The following is a 26,968-nucleotide window of genomic DNA, read 5'->3' on the forward strand; positions in this document are numbered from 1 at the left end:
AAGGCGCGGCGCCGCAGCGGCCGTTCTCCGAGCGCCGAAGGGAGCAGCCGAGCGCCGCCGGAAGTGGCCGAGCGCCGCCGGAAGTGGCCGAGCGCCGCCGGGAGCGGCCGAGCGCCGCCGGAAGTGGCCGAGCGCCGCCGGGAGCGGCCGAGCGCCGCCGGAAGTGGCCGAGCGCCGCCGGGAGCGGCCGAGCGCGCGGCGGGCGGCGGCGCAGTGCGCAGGCGCGGCCGTAACCGCCGTTGGCTGGGACCGCGGGCGGCGGCGGCGGCGGCGGCGGCGGCGGCTCTCCCTCGGTCGCGGCCGGCTCTCACGGCGGCCCTCTGCCTTCCCCGCAGGAGTCGCGGGCCCGCCCCCCGCCCGGTGCGCGCCGGCATGTCGGTGGTCGGCATCGACCTGGGCTTCCTCAACTGCTACGTCGCCGTGGCGCGGAGCGGCGGCATCGAGACCATCGCCAACGAGTACAGCGACAGGTGCACCCCGTGAGTGCCGCGCCGCCGGCCGCCGGCCGCGCCTTTCTTTCCCTCTGCCCCAGGGCCGCGGGAGGACGCCCGAGCTCGGCGGGGCCGTCCGCGGGGCCTGCGGCGGCCGCCCGGCACCCAGGCCACGGCGCCCGGGCTTGCTGGTCAAGCCGGGGAGGTTTGTTGGCCAGGAGACAAGTGACCCCGGGTAGGAGAGGCCGGCGTCTCCCTGTAGGCGCCTGCTCGCAGTTTGGGGAGGAGTATTCTGCTCAGGTATTGCTTTTTATGGAAAGGTAAATAATTTGACCTTTCCGAAGGGCCCAAAACATAATGCTTTATATCGGCTAACCTTAAACGTGATCAGGGCTAAGATGATCTTTGAGTGCCTAAATCTCCATAATTCTGTGAATAGGTTTAAAATGCGGCAGTGTGTTGGGAGAAGGCCGTATTTGATGCGGCGTGCTGGTGTCTTTCCAAAAACATTCTAGAAAGGGTATTTTTCTAGCTTTACCCACATCTTTTGTGGAAATTTTGGATGCTTATATCGTAAACATGGGCATAGGTCGGGTAATCCTTAGAGTACTGTTTGAAGTCTTTGGTATTCTTTTCTTTCCGACTGTAATGCACAGTAAGAGGCCAAAGCAGTCATTGTGAATTATGATTCATCTCTACAAAATTTTTGTTTTAAGCCACAACAATTACGGCTTTCTCCCAAAAAGGACCAGGAAATTTACTCTCTCAGCAGAATAGAAGTAATGTGGGCTTCATCTGTAGAAAGACTTACTCCACAATTTCAGAAACCAGAATTGAAATTCTGATGCCGCGTTTCCAGGCTCAGAAATCTCTTCAGGAATGAGTCTTGAAAGTGTTTGGTCAGACTTATAGAAAGAGTTCTTTAAAATTAGACTTTAGACTGAGAAGTTTCATTACTATTAGCTAATTCTCTATGTGGCTAAGATTTAAAGTGATATTTCTGATTTATGTGTAAAAAAGCCAAGAATCTATTAGATTTGAATGAACCTATTCCCAAGTAGAAAGTTTCTGAGGTGAAAGATCATGTTCTCATTTAGCTTGCATCAGCAGCTCTGTTTTCTCCATAGCTGTACACTATCATTCATGTAAGGTGTACACTTCTGTTGATGCTGAACAAAAATACCTCACAATCCTTTGATGTGATACTCTTGCACTGTCTACTTAGCGGGACTTAAATTACTGAAGGAAGATAGTTTTTCCGGGCCCCCTGGTCAGGAGGAACTACTATGTATTTAATAACATAAACTAGCTTTGCCCCCCAAAAAAGCTATTCTTGATATTGACATCTATATGATATGACATATATATCTAGAATACGATATATTCTAGATGTTGACATCAAGGTATTATGTTCTGGGGGAAAGGAGAGGGGTACTGGGGAGTGAACCCAGGAACAGTCTACCTCCAAGCTACACACTCCCACAGCCATGTTGTCTCAGCCTCTCAAGTAACCCCAGTACTTGAGATACTGGGATAAACTAGGCAGTGGCGCTTAGTTTATGACGTGTGTGTGTGTGTGTGTGTGTGTGTGTGTGTGTGTGTGTGTGTGTTACTGGGATTCCTGGAAACCCTTCTACCTCCGGGCTACACTCCCAGACCTACTTTTACACTATTTTATTTGGAAACAGGGTCTCTTAAGCCAGCGCACGCGGCTGGCTTCAAACCTGCGCGATCCTCCTGTCTCCGCCGCCCAAGCGCGGGGATTATAAGCGTGCGCCCCACGTCAGGCGTGTGACAATTATTTTTTAAGATGCAGGTTTTTTTTTTTTATAAAAGGAGCCTGTGGAAAGAGGAAGTAACTTCAGTTTAGTTGCTGTCACAATTTTTCATATTTGTTAACATATTTGACTATATATACATAGGAGAATCTCATATAAACCAAGGACAAATAATGAAAAAGAGAATTAAGTTTTGGCTTACAATTAAGAGCAAGTAATACAACTTTATTCTTCAGATTCACCTTCTATTAAGTTGGGGTATATTTGTGTTAACTTTCCATTGCTGTTAACAAAGTAGCCTGAGTCAACTTTTTAAGGAAAAAAGGTTCGTTTGGCTCACTGCTCTGGAGGTGGCAGTTCATGGTTGCATATTCTGTTGCTTCTCGCCTTTGGGGATATAGTGTGAGCATGTAGGAGAAGAAGCTTCTCACATGATGGTGGCCAGGAAACTGAAATGGAAGGGGCGAGGGTCCAGGAGTCCCCTTCAGGAACAAGTCCCCAAGTGACCCAACTTCCTTAACAATAGGTCCCACTTCGCAAAGGTTCCACCACCTCCAGAAGGGCCACAGTTTGACAACTAAGATTTCAACTCATGGGTCTTTGGAGTGACAGTCTATAACTGTGTAATAGTCTTTCCTTCTGCATAACTGAAGAGGAGCTAGGTGTGGTGGCACTCACTTGCAATCCCAGTACTAGCGAGGCTGAGACAGGAGGATCACAGGTTTATGGCCAGCCTCAGCAACTTGGTAAGGCCTTCTGCAACTTAGGGAGACGCTGCTACAAATTTAAAAATAAAATAGAGCTGTGAGTGTAGCCCAGAGGTATAACAGACATGTGCCACCATGCCTATCTAATAAATTATTTTAAAAATACTTAATTTACTAAGAAACAATATTTAGATGTCTTCTACACTCCAGAACTTCTCAGATTCCTTAATGTATCAGTAAGCACTGAAACTTTTTAAGAAAAGAATGTTTTCTAAGCTGGGTGTGGTGGTGCACACTTGTAATCCTAGTACTTGGGAGGCTAAGACAGGAGGGTCTCAGGGACACAGCCAGCCTCAGCTACTTAGGCCCTCTGCAACTTAGACCTTGTTTCAAAATAAAGAATAAAAAATAGGGCTGAGGGTGTAGCATGGAGGTAGAATGCCTCTAGGTTCAATTCCCAGTACTGCAAAAGGAAAAAGAAAGTTGTTTTCCCAAGCTTATTTGAACATCTAAGGAATTACATTTCATTGAATACTATTTCAGCCGGGCGTGGTGGCACACAGGCTAGTACTTAGGAAGCTGAGACTGGAGGAGGGCAGGTTTGAGCCAGCCTTGGCAACTTAGTGAGGCTATCAGCAACTTGGGGAGACCTTGTTTTTAAATAAATAAAATAGGCCTGGGGTGTGTCCTGGAGGTAGAAGGCCCCTGATTTCTATATCCCCATTACCACCAAAAAAAAAAAAAAAAATGCTATTTCAAAAATGCTTTAAGGCCATGTGTTGGCCCATGTTTGTATTCCTATATTCCGAGTACTTGGGAGCTTGGGAGGCTGAAACGGGCCAGTGTCAGCTACTTAGTGAGCCCCTTTTTCAAAATAAAGAATAAAAAATAAGGCTGGGATGTAGCTCAGCAGTAGAATGTCCCTGGCTTCAATCCTCAGTAGTGGGGGTGGGGGGGAAATGCTCTTAAGGCAGTGGTTCAAAACTAGAAGCACAAGCTGGGCATGATGGTGCACCCTTATAATCCCTGCACTTGGGAGGCTGAGACAGAAGGATCGTACAGGTTCAAAGCCAGTCTCAGCTACTTAGTGAGGCTCTCAGCAACCTAGTGAGACCCTGTTTCCAAATAAAATAGAAAATAGGTCTGGGAGTATAGCCCGGAGGTAAAAGCCTCTAGGTTCCACCTTCAGTACCTTAAAAAAAAAATTGCCCCCTAAGGGACAATTTTCTACATCTGAAGATATTTTTGGCCATCACAACTAGGAGTGGTGAGGAAGGGGTACCACTGGCATCTAGTGGGTAGAAGTCAGAGATATTTCTAAAATCCTGTAGTACATAGTATAACCTCACTCCTAATAAGTAATTATCTGGCCCTTTTCAAAATGTTTGTAATGCCAAGGTTGAGAATTCTTGACCCCTTGGTTTAAAACTCTTGGTTGCCCTCTCATATCATCATTAATGCAGCTGATCTTAGTATTAATTCAATGAAGTATTGTAAAGAAAAAACTGATCTTCTTGAACTGATAAGTGAAAGTGAAATTTTAAAAAAAAACAGGGCTAAGTGATAAAATTGAGAGATTTTGGACCCCAATTTAGAAAGAGAAGAAGGTAGCCAACGGACATAAAGACAGCTGACTCCTGGGTGACAGATGCCCTAGTCTGCCAGCAGTATGTATTTTCTCCCACCTAGTCAATGCTTGGAAAAATAGAAGCTTGCTAAGAGGTCTAAAAAATTAATCTTAAATGTTAAAGTAAACATACAGATGCTTTTTTAGGATAACATCCTGTCATTTGATTTTTATGCCCATTTCCTACTAAAACAGACAAAGGACATGTTGAGGTCCAAACAGAACTTTGTGGCAGTTCCTGAGATCTGGGACTTCCACAGAAGTAGGAACATTGGATAGTTAAGAGGTAGCAACATTATAAACCCCCATGTTTTTAGGTATGAAGTGTTTTGCTTTTTTGTTTTTTTATTTGTGTTTTTGTTTGCCATACTGTGGATGGAACCCAGGGGCATTCTACCTTTAGCTACACCCCCAGCCCAGTATTTGATTCTTTATTTTGAAACAGGGTCTCACTGAGTTGCAGAGGGCCTCACTCAGTAGCTGAGGCTGGCTGAGAACCCAGATCCTCCTGCTCAGCCTCCCAAGCATGGGGATTACAAGCGTGCGCCTCCATGCCTGGCTTTTTAGAATCTTCTTGAAAGAAAATTGGAGGAAGTAGTTTGGAACTAGGCATTTCCAAACCCAGTTACATTTGTATTTTTCTTTTTTCTTTAGTAAAAGTTGTCTGCCTTTTACTTGAGAGAATATCTGATAGTGATAACTTTTGACTACAGTGTGAAGCATATTTCAAAGAACCTAGCAATTAATAAATGGTAGTTGAATATGAATCTGATTTAGATAAACTGTTCTAACAAATTAAACTCTTGAGATTCAACTTAAGGAAAAGATTTTCTGAAAATCGGGAGTGAAGGCACACATCTGTAATCCAATTAGAAGTATTTGGAAGTGGGACTAAATAATGGAGTTAGGAACAAGACAGATATTAAGGTACCTGAAAGATGGCAAATCCATATTTCCTCTGAATGGTGAGTTTTAGGATGGAATGCCAGCCATCCACACATATTACCCTGTTGAACATAGATATTTGTACTTTGTCAAAGAATATGTTGAATCAAGGAATTACTTGCAGGAGTTGTGAAGATATCATCAGGCCTGGTAGTTCCTGCAGTATCCTTATTTTACTATTTGTCACCAGATCTCCATCAAAGAACAGTAACTTCCATTTTCTCTTGCATCTGACCACCTCACTTTTAATATTTAGTTCTGAATATGTATCTGCATGGATATTTCCAAGGTATCTCTAACTCAGCATGTCCACAAGAGCATGTGATTGTCCTTCCCTAAACCTGCCCCTTTTATATTTTCTCTGTCATTGGATAGCTCCAACATCTAGCCTGTGTGCAAACTGGAAACCTGCACATTATTTGTGTCACTTGCCTCTTCCTCCTGATCTAATTCAGCACTGTCTTTAAAAATAGATGAGCCACATACGTGTTTTTTTTTTTTTTTTTGGTGTTTCAGTAGCCACATTAAAAAAAAAAATAAAACCATATATCTGATATCTTATTTCACAATATAATCAATTTTTTTTTTCTTTGTGGTACTAGGGATTGAACTCCCAGAGGCATTCTACCTCTGAGCTACACCCCAGCCCTATTTTTTACTTTTACTTTGAAACAGGGTCTCACTAAGTTGTAAAGGGTATCACAAGGTTGCTGAGGGCTGGCCATGAACCTGCAATTCTGTCTAAGCTTCCTAAGTACTAAGATTACTTTTTGTGTGCCACCACACCTGGCTATCAGTATTTTCTAAATAAAATTTGCTTTTTAAACATGAAGTCTTCAAAATATAGGGTATATTTTTACTTACAATAAGCATATCTCAGTTCAGACTAGCCACATTTTATGTGCTGAATACTCACAGGTGCTGGTGGCGATTTTTTTATCTCCTAAATGTGTCTCAATTCTTTCTTTTGCTTCAGCTGTCACCATCTTTATACAGATTCCTAGTAACTTCTTGCCCTCCACTCGGCTCACACTGTAGTCGGATGGTCTTTAACAAACTCTGCCACTTCTGTGGTATGTTTACTCTCCCATCAAATTTAATCATTTCCTTGGGTAAGCCTTTTCTGTCCTTCTAGATCAACCCCTACTATTATTGCTCATATCCCCAGTCTGTTGTACCTGGTTTACTTTGATTTGTGTGAGAATAGCATTGTTAAGATTCAAGAGAGCCAAAACCATGTCTGTCTTTTTTTCCCCTCACCATTGTTATTTCTAGCAACTAACAGTGCAAGGTAATATTCAACAAACACTAATAGTAGTAAATTTTCAGCTAATATTAAGTCTACTAAATGAATCTATGTGTGCCCGTGTGTACAACTGAGGGTTGAACCAAGGGATATTTTACCTCCAGCCATACCACACCTTATTTTTTTTTTTTTTTTTTTTTTGGAAACAAGGTCTCACAAGCTTGCTTGGGAGTCTTGCTAAGTTGCTGAGGCTGTTCTTGAACCTGTGACCCTCCTGTCTATGTCTTCCAAGTACTAGGATTACAGGTGTGTGCCATCCTGCCCAGCTTAGATGAACATTTTTAACTATTTGACCTCCTTGAAAATCTAGTGATCCCCAGCATAATAGCAGTTTGTTCAGCCCTTGAAAAGCATTCCTCCAGATTCTTACCTCTCTGTTTTGGTATTATATACCAGCATAAAGTGTTTTCTCTCCTATTCAGAATTTTTAATTAATTCCCATTACCTACTGAATTTCAAATTTATAATCTGGCCTGTGAGGCTATACATAATCTGCCCTTGATATTATTTTACCAAACTGTCCTATGAAAAAATCCAAGTTATAGTCTTCCTAGTCTCCAAATAAGCATTATTCTTAGGTGCTACATTTAGTAAGGACCAATGCTCTCGATCAACACTATCCAGTAGAACTTTGTTATCTGTATATCTGTTTTGCATATATTTTCTCTGTATATCCACTAGCTACATGTGGCTACATAAGCACTGAAATGTGACTAGATCTGAGGAGCTAAATTTTTAATTTTAGTTCATTTAAATTTACTGGCATATTAGATACCACAGATCAAAGCAGTGGGTATATGCTCTCCTACCTTCGTAAAATTTATGTTGTGACACGAAGATACAGGATGTATGATGGTGTGTGTTAGTGGTGATAAAATTGGATGAACGATTTGAAATATATTGTGGAGGAGCAAGAATGTTCATGTAAGGTTTTTAGAGGTAGTATCTTTAATTGAGCAGAGAACTGAATCGGAGTGCAAGCTATGAGGATGTAGTCACAAGTGTCCAGGCCATGCTTTTCAGTAACTTATTGAGCCCTCTTTCTGTATTTTTTTTGTTTTGTTTTTAGAGATACTAGGGATAGACCAAGGGGCATTCTACCTCCTAGCTACACCCCCAGCCCTATTTTTTATTCTTTATTTTGAAACAGGGTTTCACTGTTTCAGGCCAAGGGCCTCACTAAGTAGCTGAGGCTGTCCACGAACCATGATCCTCCTGTCTCAGCCTCCCAAATGCTGGGATTACAAGCATGCGCCACCACACCCAGCTCTTCAGTATTTCCTCCCAAGTAAAAGAACTAATCCAGTCACGGGAAACCTAACTACTGCTGTGAAGTGGGCACTAATCCTCGCTGAGGGTGGTGCCCGTGGGATTTAATCCCTCTATGCACCACCGTTTAAAAGTTCCTTCCCTTCAGTATCTTCATGTCGGGGACCAGGTTTGTAGTACGTAAGGTTGGGGTACACGTCCTATCCAAACCGTAGTAACACTGTATGCCAGGAATATTATTTTCCACAAAACACCTAACAAATGCTTCATCTCCTTCCAAGTATTAATTTATGGTTGCCTCCTCTTGTTTTATAAAAGGAATTATTTGTCCTTGTGTTAATGTTGTTCTTAATCCTCTACATTCCATCTATTGATTTTTTTCAGTAGACATCAGTTCTATAAGGACAGGAATTATGGCTTGTATACACACAGTGCCCGTAAACATTTGTTGATTTAATAGTTTCCTGTAGTTATAACTGAAATCATGGAACATTTTCTTAAATCATAATGTGAAATGGTATTTTGATGAAAGTGTTATATTTAATTTTGTTACACTGAAAATGCAGTAAGTAATTAGATGCAGTTCATTTGTGCAGTGTTTATTATGTACCAGATTTTGTTAAAAGTATTTACCTGTCTTCTCTCTCCTAATCCTCACTAAACCCTGTAATAGGTGTCAGCATCATCGCCTCCCATCTGGGAAGCAGAAACAGATAAAGGTTATGTACTTCCCGAGTTACTCAGCGATCGCGTGGCAGGATCCGAGTACCATCAGCCTTGCCTTACTGAATATAGCTGATTTTTTAATAGTGATAGGACGATAGAATTTGAAAAAAAATTGGAAGGAAAAATAGTAGTATTGCCAGTTATTAGGACCTTTTTAAAAATTCTAGCATTCATTGTGACCACTGTTCCATTATTTAGGAAAGTTTTTAATTATTAAATTTTTGGTTTAGGTTATCTGCTTCTAAAATAATTTATGAGTTTAGCCTTTAAGGTTTAGTGCTGTATAAAGAGAATGAAAATAATGACACATTAGTATAAAAATACCATGGAAACAAACTTTGTTTTTTTCTCTATTTAGGGCCTGTATATCTTTGGGAACAAGAACTCGAGCCATTGGAAATGCAGCTAAGAGTCAGGTACATTGTTAATGTGAATGTTTTGGCTTTTAATAAAATTAAGAGTTGCAAATGTAGCTGGGTGTGGTGGTGCATACCTGTAATCCTGATCCCTTTACTTGTTAGACCAAGACAGGAGGGTTACAGGTTCAAGGCCAGTGCACCATAATTTAGTGAATAAATTTCAAAATAAAGAAAAGAGCCAGGCATGGTAGCACATGCTTGTAATCCCAGTACTTGGGAGGTTGAGACAGGAGGATCACAGGTTTGAGGCCAGCCTCAACTACTTAGTGAGGCCCTCCACAATTTAGTGAGACCCTCTTTCAAAAGTCAAGAATAAGACATAGGGCTGGGGGGTATAGCGTGAAAGTAGAATGCCCCTGGGTTCAATCCTGGTACCACAAAAGGGGGAAGGGGTTACAAATGTGACATATCCTAAGGTCTTTGTATAGATTGCTTTGAGTTGAATAGTATTTCTTGAATTTTATTTTTGAAGTCTTAAGGGTTTTTTGTTTTGTTTTGTTGTTGTTTTGTTTTGTTTTGTTTTGGTTTTGGTGGTACTGGGGTTCCTGGAAGCCCTTCTACCTCTGAGCTACACTCCCAGACCTATTTTATATTTTTATTTGGAAACAGGGTCTCTTAAAGCCATTGCGGCTGGCTTCGAACCTGCGCGATCCTCCTGTCTCTGCCTCTCAAGCGCGGGGATTACAAGCGTGCGCCACCATGCCCGGCACTAGAAGTCTTTAGTTTTGAAGTTTGGGTGTGCTACCATGCAACACTAGTTTTTCCTTGTATAGTAACACTCTATACAGGGATAGTCTATCTAAAACATACTTCAAAGCCCAGTGTGGTAGCATTCACTTGTAATCCCAGCATTTGGGAGGCTGAGACAGGAGGATCGTGGTTTGCAGATAGCCCCAGCTCTTTAGTGAGGCCCTTTATAGCTCAGTAAGACCCAAGAATAAAAAGTAGGGCTGGGTGTATCTTGGAGGTAGATTGCTCCTGGGTTCCATCCCCAGTACCACCAAAAACAAACAAACAAACAAACAAAAAAATAATAATAATAATAAATAGTAATAATAATAATAAAAACACAGTTCAATGAGTAGTAAGAAATGTCTTTGTAAAAGAAGGTGGGAAAAATGGAGGAATTAGTTCCAGGGTAACCCCATATAGCATACCACTACATTTCATGGCATCTGCTTAAATATATTTATAGGCTTCTGAAAAAAAATTTTTTTACTTTGTTACCTTCTCTGAACCAAAAACTATTAATGATTACTATATTTTATTTTTTATATATAAATAACTGGGGTCTACATTTCTTCTTCTTCTTTTTTTTTTTTTTTTTTTTTTGGTGGTAACTGGGGGTGGAACCTAGGGGCTTTTTCTACCTCCGGGCTATACTCCCAGACCTATTTTATACTTTTTTTGTGTGTGGGGAGGGGTCTGGGGATGGAACCCAGGGGCATTCAGTCTCTGAGCTACACCCCTTACCCTATTTTTTATTCTTTATTTTGAAACCGGGTCTCACTGAGTGGCAAGAGGGCCTCACTAAGTAGCTGAGGCTGTCCGCGAACCACAATCCTCCAGTCTCAGCCTCCTGAATGCTGGGATTACAAGCGTGTGCCACCACGCCGGCTCTTTATACTTTATTTGGAAACAAGGTCTCACTGAGTTGCTGAGAGCCTCACTTCAGTATCTGAAGCTAGCTTCAAACCTGTGTGATCCTCCTGTCTCAGCCTCCCAAGCGCTGGGATTACAAGCGTGCACCACCATGCCCGGCTCCCCAGCACTTTTTTTTTATTATTATTCTTTATTTGAAAACAGGTTCTCTCTGAGTTGCAAAGGGCCTCATTAAGTAGTTGAGGCTGTCCACGAACCGTGATCCTTCTGTCTCAGCCTCCCAAGTGCTGGGATTATAAGTGTGCGCCACCAAAAGTCAAAGACTATTTGAAGTTGGGTGTGGTGACACGCTTTTATAATCCCAGTACTTGGGAGGCTGAGACAAGAAGATCAAAGGTTCACGGCCAGCCTCATCAACTTGTGAAGCCCTCCACAACTTAGTGAGACCCTGTTTCTTTTTTAGAATAAATAGCCAGCATGGTGGTCATGCCTGTAATCCTAGCATTTGGGAGGCTGAGACAGAAGGATCGTGGTTCGTCGCCATCCTCAACTACTTAGTGAGGCTCTTTGCAACTCACTGAGACCCTGTTTCAAAATAAAGACTAAAAAATAGCACTGGTGTTTAGCTTGGAGGTACAATGCCTCTGGGTTCCATTCCCAGTGCAGCATTTAAAAAATAAATAAATAAATAGAGCTGGAGGTACAGTGTGGCAGTAGAATGCCCCTGGGTTCAGTTCCCAGTGCCACACATACCAAAAAAAAAAAAAAAAAAAAAGACTCTTTGGCTTTAAAAGTCTCTAGAATGGCAGATAGGAGATCTCAGTAACAGTCTATAGTTTGGACTAAAATCACCTACTTAAAAATAAACCAGGCTTGCACCACACTTTAATCCCAGCGCTTGGGAGGCTGAGACAGGAGAATCACACAAGTTCGAAGCCAGCCTCTGCTACTTAGTGAGGCTCTCAGCAACTTAGACCCTGTTTTCAAATAAAATATAAATATAGGTCAGGAAGTATACCCTAGAGATAGAAAACCTCTGGGTTCTACCCCAGTACCACAAAAAAAAAAAAAAAAAAAAAAAAGCTGGGTGTGGTGGTACATGCTTGTAATCCCAGTACTTAGGAGGCTGAGACAGGATGGTGGCAAGTTTGTGACCAGCCTGGGCAACTTAATGAGATCCTCTTTCAAAATAAAGAATAAAGGGGCCAAGATGGCAGTGGCCAAATAGAACATGTATTCCTCTGAGAAACTCGGGACATCAGATTTTGGTTTAATGTCTGATTGGGACAACATATAGAGACATTTATAGCCATGACTTCCTACCTAAAATATAAGAAAGAAGAGACAGACCTAGATGGCGGGGGCAGCCAGTATTCAGGAGAGGTAGATAAATCCAATCCAACCTGCCTTGAACTATTGGAGAAATCTCCCAAAAAAAGACTGCTCCTGCCTCACATGCTCAGGAAATCTGGACAACATACTATGTAAGAAAAATGCTCTGGAGGAGGGCCAAGATGGCAGCAGCGGCCAGTATTGGGGAGAGGCAGGTAGATTCATTCTAATCTACCCTGAACTTTTGAGGAAATCTCCCCAAAAGTAGGCTGCACCTGCCCCATGTGCTCAGGAACTATACTATGTAAGAAAAATGTTCAGATCACGTCAGATGGAGCCCCACGTAATCAGGTCACCCAGCGCCGTGCGTCCCAGGAGCCAAGGGCACTCCTGGCCGCCACGCTCCTCTGCACAGTTGTTGGGGCTGGGTGCGCTCGAAGCAGCAGAACCCACTCTCCATGGGGAAGCTGTGGGTCTCTGCTCTTGGCAGGGAGATAAAACACATTGCTACTAAGTACTTGGGCCCCCAGCTCCTGCAAAAGACACATACTATTTTCTTTTATTAAAAAATATTGAGCCAGGTATGGTGGCGCACGCTTATAATTTCCATGCTCAGGAGGTGGAGACAGGAAGATCGAACAGGTTTGAAGCCAGCCTCGCTGGCTTAAGAGACCCTTTTTCCAAATAAAATATAAAATAGGCCTGGGAATGTAGCCCAGAGGTAGAAGGGTTCCATCCCCAGTGCCACCAAAAAAGAATATTTAAGAGGGAGGAAGATGGCGCCAGCAGCGGCTGCAGCCACGACCACAGCCAGAGCCATGTAGGTTGGCAGCAGCTGAATAGGACGTGCATCCCTCTGAGAAACCCTGGATAACAGATTTTGATTTAATAGCTGATCGGGACAACACAGAAACATTTCTAGTCATGACTTCCTATCTGAAATATAGGAGAGAGAGTGAAAAATGGCAGAATTAGAGGCAAGACGGCAGTGGGGCCCCGCCACTGCAAGAAAAGTGATTCTTGGAGTGATATCCCAGAAGAGATTAGAAGGCAGACTGCTCTTGCCACACATGCATAGGAATACTTAACAACAACATACTCTAGGAGAGACCACGAAGGCAGTGGTGGCCACCGCCAGTATTCAGGAGAAACAGACAGAATTTTTGAAGAAATCTCCCCAAAAGTAGACTTTTCCTGCCCCACATGCTCAGGAACTCTGGACAACATAATATGTAAGAAAAAGTTTCGCAGAGACACACCAAGATGGTGGCGATGACAGCAGTGGCGGTGGCCAGTATTTAAGAGAGGCAGACAGCCGGGCGTGGTGGCGCACGCTTGTAATCCCCGCGCTTGGGAGGCAGAGACAGGAGGATCACGCAGGTTCAAAACCAGCCGCACGCGCTGGCTTAGGAGACCCTGTTTCAAAAAAAAAAAAAAAAAGCTTTTTAGTTTTTTTAAATAGGTCTGGGAGTGTAGCCCGGAGGTAGAAGGGCTTCCAGGAACCCCAGTACCACCAAAAAAAAAAAAAAAAAGAGAGAGAGAGAGAGGCAGACAGATCCAATCCACCTTGAATTTTTAAGAAATCTTCCCAAAAGTAGACTCCTCCTGCCACACATGTGCAGGAATTCTGGACAACATACTATGTAAGAAAAATGTCTGGGGCAAGTCAGAGGGAGTCGCCCGTATTGCTGGGCCAGCTTGCTGCGCAGGTGTCCTGAGAGATCTCAGCTCATCTGTGCTGTGCTGGGGGCCAGAGTGTGCTTGGAGTAGCGGATCCCACTCTCCATGGTGAGGCTGCAAGCCTCTACTTTCACTGTGGAGATAAAATCCATTGCTGCTAGGGAATTGGGCTCCCGGCTTCTGCAAATGACATATGCTGTTTTCTCCTACTTAAATATATATATGGAGGGGAAAATGGGAACCTCTATAAATGTCCTGCCCACAGTGATAGGGACCAGAGCTCGCCCTGCAGCAAGGCCAGGCCTGGAGCCCTTCACACGGCGAGGCCGGGTCTGGAGCCAACAAGACCGGGTCTGGAGCTGGCAAGGCCGGGCCTGGAGCCTGTTGCACTGCAGGCCGGAACTGGGGCCTGCTCCACAGCAAAGAACCAGCAGGTTTCTTCAACTGTGTGGCCAGGAAGCACTAGGAGTTGCCACTGCCTCACCTAATCTCTCAGCAGATTTCCAGATCCAAGTGACCTCTATTAAAAAAAAAATGGGTCGTGAATGGATCATCTTGTCAAAGTTACTGACCTTCTGGCTTTCAAGTTTTCAGTAAGTGGGAATAAGTGTGGAGATATAGAAGCTCATTGTTGGTGGGATTGCAAGTTTGTGTAACCACTTTGGAGAACAATATAGAAGATCCTCAAAAGAAGGAAAATGAACTTACCTTATGATCCAGCACTACCACCTCTGAGTATCTACCAAAAAGAATGAAAACCAAAATACCAAACTAATGCATGAGCAACCATGTTCATAGCTGCACAGTTCACCATTGCCAAACTGTGGAACCAGCCAAGATGTCCTTCAGCAGATGAATGGATTTCAAAACTATGGGATATGTACACAATGGAATTTTGCCCACCATAAGGAAGAACAAAATTACTGCATTTACAGTGAAATGTCAAAAAATAAGAAATCAGATGCCTTTTTAATGTGCAAAATATTAGGGAGAAATGAGTAACAGGAGGAACTCTAGATGAAGGAGGGACCCTATAGAGGAGCAGTTAAGGTGACATCTGGGGGGATAAGAGGAGGAGAAGGGAAACTCTTTAAAGCACATGGTGTATTTAAACATATCAAAGTCAATCGGGAAGCCAAGCATGGTAGGAGAGAGGAGTTGGGAAGGGGTTAGAGATTGGGTAGGGGCTGATTGGGCGATGAGTGCATGTATATCTCAAGTGTTTTATCCCATTGAGATGTATGACTACAATGCACCAATAAAAATTTATTTTAAAAAACCCACAAAAACATAATTAAAAATAATAAAGCCAGGCATGGTGGCACTTATAATCCCACCGCTTAGGAGGTTGAGACAGGCAAATCGTACAAGTTTGAAGCCAGCCTCAGCTACATAGTGAGGCTCCTGGCAACTTAGTGAGACCCTGTTTTCCAAATAAATTATAAAATAGGAAAAAAAATAAAATAGGGCTGAGGATATAGCCCGGAGGTCGAAATCCCCTGGGTTTTACCCCCCAGTACCACAAAATGAGGGAGGGAGGGAGGGAAGGAAAGGCTGAGGCTGTGTATCAGAGGTAAAATGCTCATGCATTCAGTGACCCCAGTTTCACACAAAATAAAAATCATTTTGCTAAAATATAAAACATTGATAAATTAAGCAAGAGAAGCAACATACTAGTGCATGAAAAAATGAACAAATAATTCGATGTTGAGAAAAAAAGAGGAACTGGATAGTAAAAAAAAAAAAAAAAAACAAAGACAAAAGTGGAAAGAAGATAAAGAGCAATTCACTGGAGCAAAAGCATTAGGAAAACAGATGAGTTCTAGAAAAGGTTTTCATTATAGTATTTGGAAAGTTTTAAAGTTTTGTTCTCTTTATTTGTTTTGTACTGGGGGTGGAACCCAGGGGCTTTTCTACCTTGGGCTATACTTTGAGACTTATTTTATACTTTATTTGGAAACAGGGTCTCACTAAGTTGCTGAGAGCCTCACTAAGTAGCTGAGGCTGGCGATCCTTCTGTCTCAGCCTCCCAAGCGTGGGGATTACAGCGTGCGCCACCACGCCCGGCTGTTCTCTTGTTTTGAAGACACTAATTGCTATGATAAGAGGAGAATATGGGAGGCAGTGTGTGATATGTATACACTTGCACTGTATACCTTTGGTAGCAGAAACCAGAAAAATGAAATATTATTTGTAATTCTGAGCTTGCATGTGTAGGATAAAAAGACCACCAAGACTCTTTTTATCCTAAAAGTATTTTATATTTACTAAGTAAGTGATAAATGTGTTCACTTCAACAGATTGTCACCAATGTAAGAAATACGATTCATGGCTTCAAGAAGCTTCATGGGCGATCATTTGATGATCCCATTGTGCAAACTGAAAGAGTCAGGCTTCCCTATGAACTGCAGAAGATGCCTAACGGAAGTGCAGGCGTTAAGGTACGCTTTAAATTCTGAGTAAGAATGTTTATTCAAACGCAGATCACCAAATACAATCATGTTGCTGTTTGTAGTTTAACTTGTCTTACTCTGGACACAGTAATACACACCTAAGAGATAGGCAGTTTTTATAATCATTTTAGTAAATGTAACAAAAATCTAATTTTGATCATTTAAATTCAAATATTTTCACTGTGCGTAGTTATACATGCTTTTAATCCCTGCATTCAGGAGGCTGAGACCTGAGGGTCGTGGTTTGTGGACAGCCTCAGCTATTCAGTGAGGCACTCTGCGACTTAGTGAGACCCTGTTTCAAAGTAAAGATTTAAAAATAGGGCTAGGGATGTAGCTTGGAGTTAGAATGCTCCTGATTTCCATCCGCAGTACAACAAAAAAAAAACCAGATTGAAGTGCAGATATGTTCTATAACATGTATTAGCTTTGAAACCACATTAAATGAAAAAAGCCTGATTTAAAAAAAAAAAAAGTCCACATCTCCTGGGAGTCATAGCACATGTTTGTAATCCAGCACCTGAGAATCTGACACAAGAAGGTAGCAGGATTATGGCCAGCCTCAGCTCCTTAGTGAGGCCCTCCACAGCTAAGTAAGTTCTGTTTCAAAATAAAGGGGAAAAAATAGGGCTGGGGGTGTAGCCCAGAGGTAGAATGCCCCTGGCCGCCATCCCCAGTATTACAAAAAAATAAATATGTTCCTATATACATACATACATTGTGCTGCCTGAGACAGTTCTCCAGAACTCTTCCAAAAGTTAGTATTATGGAATAAAATTATTTAAGGATCCTCAGGTAAAAGACAGCATTTTTCTTGGGTAGTTAAATGGAGTTATGTTTTATATGGGTTTGAAAGGAGCTTTGTATAGCTTTTAAATTTTGTGATTTTCATAAAGGTTTGATTATTTGAATAAAGTTCAGGTTCTTTAGTATTCCTTGGTCAAGAAACAATTTGAAAAGTTCTGTTTTATATACCAAAATGCATCTATCTATAAAATATTATAAAGTCTATAAAATATATAAAACCTATTTATAAAATGAGTCAATTTATTTTAAAGTGTTAATAAATTTCATATTTAATTTTATACCTAATTCATAGTTGGGTCCAGAATTTTGGAGTAATATATATTAAATTGCCTTTTTCTAAATAACTTTCCTCTGTTTTCATTACCTTTTCCCAAAACTGTAACTAAGGTTTTCATCTTAAACACAGAGAGTTGTAAGTTTTAAAATTATTCTGTCTTTTTCTCCACTGTTTATTGTCTCATTTGGAAATTAATTAAGGTTGTTTTGGGAGGTGGCTGAGCAGTTGAATGCAGTGCCAGCTGTAAGGAGCTGGGCCTCAGAAATGAGATGCCCTGCCACTGTCTTGAACGTGGCCATGATTGTAGGAAGGATCTTCTTGTGGAATAAAGCTTTTTTGAGCCCAGGACTTTGTTTTTCACTATTGTAGGTAGTGAAAAAACATTGTTGATGTCCCATATCTACAATATGGGAGACACGTATTCATGACGTACTCATTGGATGAGTAAGTGCTGCTCATGTCTCAACTTCTGCTTTCAGGTGCGGTATCTAGAAGAAGATAGGCCTTTTGCAATAGAGCAAGTTACTGGAATGCTCTTGGCCAAGCTAAAAGAGACTTCAGAAAATGCCTTAAAGAAACCAGTGGCGGACTGTGTGATTTCAGTAAGTTTTACTTTAGTAAATCATACTTTCCACTGTATTCATGTCATATGGAAATATTTTTCTTACCATTATACTTTCATTACTCATTCAATAAATAGCCTCAATTCATTTTTACTTTTTTTTTGGAAAAAAATGACCTTATTTGGTAAAAAGGTAAAGTTTTTATAAAGTCAACAGTGATGACCAGTGACCCTTAAAAAATTAATAGTTGTGAGCCAGGCATGGTGGCACATGCTTATAATCCCAGCGCTTGGAAGGCTGAGACAGGAGGACCACACAAGTTCAAAGCCAGCCTCATCTACTTAGTAAGGTTCTCATTTAGCAGAGTTTTTGGTTTTTTACCTTTTATTATTAATGATGAACAAAGTCTGGGAATATTAGCTCAGTTGTACAGGGCTTGCTTGGCAAAAATGAGGCCCTGGGTTTGATTCCTGGTACCACGAAAAAGGAAAGAAAAGATATGTTTGGAGCCATGCAAAGTGGCATGCCTGTATTCCCAGTACTTGAGAGGCTGAGAGAAAAATCACAGGTTCGAGGATAGCCTCAGCAATGCGGCAAGACTCTCAACAACGTAGCAAGACCCTGTTTCAAAATAAAAAACTGAGCTGGGCGTGGTGGCGCATGCTTGTAATCCCCGCGCTTGGGAGGCTGAGACAAGAGGATCACGCAGGTTCAAAGCCAGCCTAAGTTACTTAGTGAGGCTCTCAGCAACTTAGTGAGATCCTGTTTCCAAATAAAGTATAAAATAGGTCTGGGAGTATAGCTTGGAGGTAGAAAGCCTCTGGGTTCCACCCCAGTACCACCCCAAAAAAAAAACAAAAAACAAAATAAAAAACAGGGCCAGAGGTATAACTTGGAGGACGAATGCTCCTGGGTTCAATCCCCAGTAACACACACACAAAAAAGCCAAAAAGATGAACAAAGTTCCAGTGCATTAATCCTGTTTTCATTACTCTATCCGAATACTGGAGCCATGGTAACTTTATAAAGAAAACAGGTTTAGTTAGCTCACAATTTCTGGGAGAGATAGCCCATTGATGTGTCCTCTGGTGAAGGCCTAACAACATGTTGCATCTTGGCAGTATTGTGTGTGGAAAGAAGGCTCACATGCCAAAATGAAAGCCAAGGAGATTGGTGTTTCACAATCCTTTCCTAAGTTGAATTCCCCTAAGGACCTACCAGTAGGCTTTAACTATATATATAATATATATATATAAATTTTTTTTTTTTTTTTGTGGTACTAGGAATTGAACTCTGGGAGTTCTACCTCTGAGCTCCTCTATTTTATTTTTAATTTTTAAAGAATTTCACTAAGTTGCAGAGGGCCTCCTTAAATTACTGAGCCTGGCTATGAACCTATAGTCCTCCTATTTCAGCCTCCCAAGTACTAGAATTAAGTGTGTGCCACCACACCCAGCTTAGGCCCCGAATGTCTACTGAGAACCATGTCCCAACATTTCAACCTTTGAGGGACATACAATATCCAAACCATAGCAACCAGACTAACAGGGGAAGTGTTTAAATGTTTAAATTAACACAGCTTTGTCACTCCTGCCATATTATTAATTACTTTAGTGTCCATACTTTTTAGGTCAGATCTATATAGTGTAGAAATTTTAAAATAAAAAATAAACTAGTGCTTTAGCTGGACGTGATGGCGCATGCTTGTAATCTCAGCGCTTGGGAGGCTGAGGCAGGAGGATCACACAGGTTCGAAGCCAGCCTCAGCTACTTAGCAAGGCTCTCAGAAACTTAGTGAGACCCTGTTTCCAAATAAAAGTGTAAAAATGGTTCTGGGAGTGTAGCCCGGAGGTAGAAAAGCCCCTGGGTCCCACCCCTAGTACCACCAAAAAAAATAATAATAATGATTTCCCTTTTTTGGGGGGAGGGCACTGGGGGTGGAATCTAGGGGTTTTTCTACCTCCAGGCTATACTCCCGGACTTATTTTTTTATACTTTATTTGGAAACAGGGTCTCACTAAGTTGCTGAGAGCCTCACTAAGTAGCTGAGGCTGGCTTTGAACCTACGCGATCCTCCTGTCTCAGCCTCCCAAGTGCAGGATTACAAGTGTGCGCCACCACACCTGACTTGTATTTTCTCTTTTTTATTAAAACAATATTCTTCATCTCAAACTATACATAATTTATATTTATGCAATATCTTACATATTTCGTTTGATTAAAGATCTAATTAAAGCCTATATTGTACACTGACATACTTATTATTTTTAAATACCAGATCCCTAGCTTTTTCACTGATGCCGAGAGAAGGTCTGTGATGGCTGCAGCTCAGGTCGCAGGCTTAAACTGCTTACGGCTGATGAACGAAACTACTGCAGGTCAGCACTCTATACTTTGAACATTACTATCAGAAAATAATTATTTCTGGTTAATAACAATTTTCTAAAACTTCATTATATACTAGTTCTTGTAAGCTTGTTGTTTGGGAGTCTATTTTGGTGGAGGTTAAATATGTTACTGTGCTATGTATTAATGTACAGTATCAGTTAACTCTTCTTTTCCAAGTAACTGTTAGTCTAGAATTAACCTAATTCTTTATTCTTACACAGTTGCACTAGCATATGGAATTTACAAACAGGATCTTCCCTCATTAGATGAAAAACCAAGAAATGTAGTATTTATTGATATGGGACATTCTGCCTATCAGGTCTCAGTTTGTGCTTTTAACAAAGGAAAACTTAAAGTAAGTAAATAAATGCTTTGCTATAAATAATGTTAATAATTAGGAGTACAGACTACCTAATCACTGCACTTAAATTCTCTCTCTGCCCCTTAAAAACCGTGACCTTGAGCATATTTCTTAAGAATTTTTCTAAACTTTAGTTTTCTTGTAGGAGGAAAATATCAGTAACTACCTCTTAGAATTTTTTAGGACAAAATGAGTCACTGTATATGAAATGCTAGGAAGCCTGGCATATAGCAGAAGCTATATGAACTAGCTATTTTTATTACTGTTTTAATTGAGGTGGTATGTTAGCAGCATAAATTATTCATAAATATACTTAAAGGAAACATCTTTTTATTTGTGTGTATGTGGTACTGGGAATTGAACTTAGGGGCATTCTACTTCTGAGCTATACTCCTAACCCTATTTTACTTTTCGCTTGGAAGCAGAGTTTCTCTAAGTTTCAGAGGGCTTCCTACGTAGCTGAGGCTGGCTGCAAATTTGTAATCCTCCTGTCTCAGCCTCTCAAATACTGGGATTACAAGTATGCACCACCACACCCGCTCACAAGAAACATTTTCTAAAATGAGTCACATTATTAGTAGAAACGTTTCTAGGAGTCCTAATGATAATTTTGTAAAGTATAACATTTCTTCTATGTGTTTATTTTCTTATGGTCTGTGTTTTGTTTTATGCTCATTTTTACATTGACTTTGTCTAGACAGGCTTTCTCTCTGCCATAAACATATGAGAGTCTACTTAGAAGATAAGGTGCTTTGGCTTTTCCAACTCGTCAAGAGTCTTTTGTCCTGTAGCTTATACAACTATAATATCCTTATAGTCAGAAAAATTAAAGGGAAGTGACTTATGCTAAATATATCAGTCTTTAGCATAAATTGCTTTAATTTTTTGTCTCTAGCCTTAAATTTCAACTTAATTAAAAAGAACATATTCTTTTCCGTGGTGATCACTGAGATTTAGATCCTTCTCCATGCCAGTCTGCTGGGTAGGTGGCACACTCAGATTGTGTCACATCCTGCTGTTAGGTTCACTCGCTCCCACCCCCTTGTGAAGAGCAGAATCCCCAGCAGGGATTCAGGTTTAGTAATGACGATCAGTAAGTAGATACTTTGCCCTAGGTTGAAAGATTAGACATACTGGTTATGCAGGGTTCGTGTTCTGGGACTAACCCTCTCCACACAACGAGGTGGGAGCCACGTGCTCAACAAGGCTTACACAGTTCAACTCTACTTTTTGTTTTCTTTTTTCCTGTCATGTATTTTCTACATTTTTGTAAAAATAAGTTCTTGTTAAAAAATAATCGAAGTCCTAAATTCTGACCTATAAATGGACCAATTACAATATTTTAGATTCAATCTTTGGCTCTGCTTTTCTTGAATAGTTTCTGTTTATATGCTCAGAAAGGGTATTTTGCTTTTCTTTGCTTTGGTCTTTAGTTCAGTGTTGTTGCAAAATCAAAGGATGCAGATAACATTTTAGTTGTAATTCGATGATTTCAGAATTACAATTATTTTAGATATATGAATCTATAAATTTAAAGTAGATAATTTGAAATAGGAGAATATGTTAGTAAGTGATCCTTTAATTCTCTTTGCAAGTTTGGAACCTCTGTGATTTAAACATTCTTTAGCTTTGTTTTTTTTTTTTAATTAGAGATTTTTTTAAGAATATATTTCTAAAAATTCAGTTCTGCCTTTTCAATTAAACAGGTCTTGGCTACTACCTTTGACCCGTATTTGGGTGGCAGGAACTTTGACGAGGCTTTAGTAGACTACTTCTGTGATGACTTCAAGACCAAGTATAAGATAAATGTGAAAGAAAACTCTCGGGCCTTGTTGCGTTTATATCAGGAATGTGAAAAACTCAAGAAGCTAATGAGTGCAAACGCATCAGACCTTCCACTGAACATTGAGTGCTTCATGAATGACCTCGATGTTTCTAGTAAAATGAACAGGTACCATGTATGTTCAGTTTGAAAAGTGTTTCCTTATTTAATAATATTTAGATATGTCTGATTTTTTCCCTATTATTTTGGAAGATATGCTTAACCTTTTATCCCAAAACAATGAATTTTATTTCATTTTCTTATAGGGCTCAATTTGAACAGTTATGTGCTTCCCTCTTGGCCAGGGTTGAGCCACCTTTAAAAGGAGTAATGGAGCAAGCTAGTAAGTAGAAACTGTGCCATTCATAACAGCCAGGCATGATGGTGCATGCTCATAATTGCAGTGCTTGGGAGGCTGAGACAGGAGGATTGCAAGTTTGAGGCCAGCCTCAGCAACTTAGTGAGATCCTGTTAGCAATAAATAATCAAGGTTGCTCAGAGGTAAAATACCTCTAGATTCAATCCCTAGTTCAAAAAATAAAAAATAAAAAGTACTTGACTAGTGAGGCCTTCCACAACTTAGTGAGATCCTGTTTTAAAAAAATAAAATAGGACTAGAGATATATTTCAGAGATAGAATGCCCCTCGGTTCAACTTTCAGCACCATACACATGCACTTTTTCCAAAGCCCTACTGTTCGTGAATTTTTAAAGACTTATTTTTCTCATTGAAAAAATATTTTATAGCTGAGTGTGGTGGCGCACATGTTTAATCCCAGTGCTTGGGAGGCTGAGACGGGAAGATCATGGGTTCAGGGACAGCCTCAGCAACCTAGTGAGAGCCTGTTTCAAACCAAAAAGTAAAAGAGGGCTGGGGGAGCTCAGAAGTGGGACTTCTCTGGGCTCTATCCCCAGTACCAAAAAAATTTACGTTCCAGATTTACAACGTGAAGACATAAATAGTATAGAAATTGTAGGAGGAGCGACACGAATTCCTGCAGTGAAGGAGCAGATCACTAAATTCTTCCTTAAAGACATAAGCACCACCCTGAATGCTGACGAAGCTGTTGCAAGAGGATGTGCACTGCAGGTGGGGTTTCCTTTTTTTTTTTTTTTTTTTTTTTTTTTTTCCCCCAGAATGTTTGTTTTGCCAGAAATGGGTGCTAGCTCTAAAAATGCCTTGCATCGTCTATTGCAGCCACTTGTCAGTAGGCCAAAGTAAGTTTAAAACATTCCTGACAAGTAACTCATACCTTATAGTTTTAAACTTAAAATAGGACTGCTGTGTCTGTGATTATACTGACAGGACATTATTTGAATTATGTCCTTTTGGAGGCTTTAAATGTTCTTATATTTTTGTAAGAGCACATAAAAAGCACCCTGGAGTCAGGTGTGATGATGTACACCTTTAATCTAAGAACTTGGGAGACTTAAGAAAGAGGATTAAAGGTTTGACCTCTTTTCAAAATAAAAAGGGATAAGAAAGCCAAACGTGGTGGGCACGCTTGTCATCCCAGCATTCGGGAAGCCAAGACAGGAGGATCGCGATTCAGGGACAGCCTCAGCTACTGAGTGAGGCCCTCTGCAACTCAGTGAGACCCCGGTTCAAAATAAAGAATAAAAAATAGGATACTTCGGAGGTAGTGTACTTCGGAGTACATTATTTTCATTATTATTTATTATTATTATTATTATTATTTATTATTATTTTCATTATTCATTACCAAAAAAATAGTAATTTAAGATACATAACAATTTTACTATAAAGACTTTATTAGGTGGTTTAATTAGGGATAGCTTAGGGTGTGGCTTATATTTTATGGTATATTTTTTTCAGTGTGCGATTCTCTCACCAGCATTTAAAGTGCGGGAATTTTCCATAACAGACCTTGTTCCTTACTCAATCACATTAAGGTGGAAGACCTCTTTTGAAGATGGAACTGGGTAAGTTATTAAGAAAACCTTGGTTAGAGCTTATCATAAACCTTTAGCCAATTAAACCTCTTTTTCAATTTAGAAAAAAATTTATATTCTTAAAATTCTCTTAACTACTTTATTAGAATAAAGATAAAATAAATGTCCGGGCATGGTGACGCACATTTGCAATCCCAGCATTTGGGAGGCTGAGACAGAAAGATCGCAGTTCACAGAACCTCCGTTACTACATAGTGAGGCCCTCTGCAACTCAGTGAGACCCTGTTTCAAAATAAAGAATAAAAAGTAGAGCTGGGGTAGAGCTCAGAGGTAGAATGTCCATAGGTTCTATCCCCAGTACCAAAAAAGGAAATAATAAAATCAATGTATTACTCATATGTTATAAAAAGCAAAACATTGCCAGGCATGGTTGTGCACACCTGTAATCCCAATACTGGTGAGGCTGAGACAGGAGGATCACAGGTTTGAGACCAGTCTAAGCAACTTAGTACTAATACTTTCAACCTAGTAAGACTTGTTTCAAAACCACAGATTAAAAAGTCTGAAGAATGAGCCAGGCGTGGTGGCGCACGCTTGTAATCCCCGCGCTTGGGAGGCGGAGACAGGAGGATTGTGCAGGTTCGAAGCCTTCTGTGCTGGCTTAAGAGACCCTGTTTACAAATTTTAAAAAAGTATAAAATAGGTCTGGGAGTGTAGCCCGGAGGTAGAAGGGCTTCCAGGAACCCCAGTACCACCAAGAAAATAAAGTCTGAAGAATGACCCTCAGTTCAATCCCCAGAACCAAAAAAAAAAAAAAAGGGTAGAGGAAAAGGTTCATAAAGTGGGATTTTTTTTACCTTTACATAATTAAGGTACTAGTATGATATAAAATTAAAGAGTAAATTGCTAGCCTGCAGCGGTGGTACACACCTATAATCCCAATCCTTGTGAGGCTGACAGAATCACAGGTCTAAGTAGCCCTTGGCTACTTAGCAAGGCCTTCTGCAACATAGTGAAACCCTGTTTCAAAATTAAAAAATAAAATGAGCCTGGGAGTGTAGCTCAGGTATAACACTCCTGGATTCAGCCCCCAGCGCATGCACTATTGCTGAGCCACTATATACAGTAGTCACAAACCATATCTGTCACAGTATTTAAGGAATAGGGATTGCTGTGTCAGTTTAAAAACTTGCTGTGCTGGAGGGGAAAAGATACTGAAATATTTAGGGTTAAAAAACATAATGGGTGTGTTTTAGTCTTACTTCAGAAAAAGATGCCCAGAGAGACAGTGCTTTCAGATGATAAGACAAATAGGATAAGATACTAAAGGAGCGAATGTAGGTAAAGGTTGTTCAGATGTTTCATGTTTGATCTTTATTTTCACACTTTTTGGTAAGTTTAACATTTTTTAACAAAAGCTTTTTATAAGGGAGCTGGAATATAAAGTGTTATATATGCAAAGTATTTGGGAAATTAATGGGCAGAACTTGATCAGCAAATGTTAACAAAAACTAATAATTCCTTCCTATTGTACATTCATGGGTGGTTTTTCTCTGTCTAGTAGTATACAATTGTCCTACTAAAATAGACATTCTAAAACTGAACCATAAGCTTGTCAAAATGCATATTTATACAAAATCAGTCATTGTTTTTCCATTTATTGTGTATGGAGATCCTTGCATTTGCTGTTTATGAATTAGAATGAGACAGGTTCTGTAATTAGGTTAATAAGCAGCATTTTACTAGTTTTTTGTTGTTGTTGTTGTTGTTTTTTAATCTGAATCTACTCGTTTTTAAATAAATGTCTTTCCCACTTCAGGGAATGTGAGGTATTCTGTAAGAACCACCCTGCCCCATTCTCAAAAGTCATTACTTTCCACAAGAAGGAACCATTTGAACTAGAAGCGTTCTATACTAATATGCACGAAGTGCCTTATCCTGATCCAAGAATTGGTAAGAAAACACAAGAAAAAATTTTATAAGTTTTTAATAACTTTAGAAAAGCTTCTATAAGCAATATATAGAATTAAGGAAACACAAAAAAAATGGCTCTGGATCCAGCCAGATCTGGGTTTTTTGTATTAGGGTAGGTGTTGGGATTGAACCCAGAGGCACCTGAGCTGCCTGCCCAGCCCTGTTTTATCTTTGTTTTTGTTTTTTTTTTTTCTTGCGGGTCTTGGGGTGGAACTCAAGGGGATTCGACCTCCGAGCTACACCTCCTGCCCTATTTTTTATTCTTTATTTTGAAACCGGGTCTCACTGAGTTGCAGAGGGCCTCACTAAGTAGCTGAGGCTGTCCGCAAACCGCGATCCTCCGGTCTCAGCCTCCCAAATGCTAGGATTACAAGCGTGCGCCACCACGCCCAGCTTTTATCTTCGATTTTAAAACAGGGTCTCACCTGGGTGTGGTGGCTCACACTTGTAATCCCAGCATTCGGGAGGCTGAGGCCGGAGGATCGCGGTTCGTGGACAGCCTCAGCTGCTTAGTGAGGCCCTCTGCAACTCAGTGAGACCGGTTTCAAAATAAAGAATAAAAAATAGGGTAGGGGGTGTAGCCCGGAA

At 40.8% G+C, this 26,968-nt stretch overlaps 1 protein-coding gene across 3 annotated transcripts in view; it reads left to right on the plus strand.

Annotated features, from left to right (window-relative positions):
* Positions 1 to 372: 372 nt before the first annotated feature.
* Positions 373 to 26,968, plus strand: part of HSPA4L (heat shock protein family A (Hsp70) member 4 like) — a gene marked incomplete at both ends in the record, with an annotated part of 39,762 nt that continues 13,166 nt past the window's right edge. For 2 of the 3 annotated variants that reach the window (XM_080697713.1, XM_080697715.1), the window contains 11 exons: positions 373 to 479; positions 9,148 to 9,205; positions 16,123 to 16,263; positions 17,839 to 17,961; positions 20,201 to 20,300; positions 20,532 to 20,665; positions 22,378 to 22,622; positions 22,760 to 22,836; positions 23,431 to 23,582; positions 24,330 to 24,436; positions 26,226 to 26,359. In XM_080697713.1, coding sequence (XP_080553839.1) covers positions 373 to 479; positions 9,148 to 9,205; positions 16,123 to 16,263; positions 17,839 to 17,961; positions 20,201 to 20,300; positions 20,532 to 20,665; positions 22,378 to 22,622; positions 22,760 to 22,836; positions 23,431 to 23,582; positions 24,330 to 24,436; positions 26,226 to 26,359 — 1,378 coding nt within the window. The remainder of the gene's footprint in view (positions 480 to 9,147; positions 9,206 to 16,122; positions 16,264 to 17,838; positions 17,962 to 20,200; positions 20,301 to 20,531; positions 20,666 to 22,377; positions 22,623 to 22,759; positions 22,837 to 23,430; positions 23,583 to 24,329; positions 24,437 to 26,225; positions 26,360 to 26,968) is intronic. The other variant, XM_080697714.1, reaches the window with a different exon arrangement.

The sequence above is a fragment of the Muscardinus avellanarius genome, assembly GCF_963383645.1.
Source record: "Muscardinus avellanarius genome assembly, chromosome: 6".
Classification (NCBI taxonomy): domain Eukaryota; kingdom Metazoa; phylum Chordata; class Mammalia; order Rodentia; family Gliridae; genus Muscardinus; species Muscardinus avellanarius.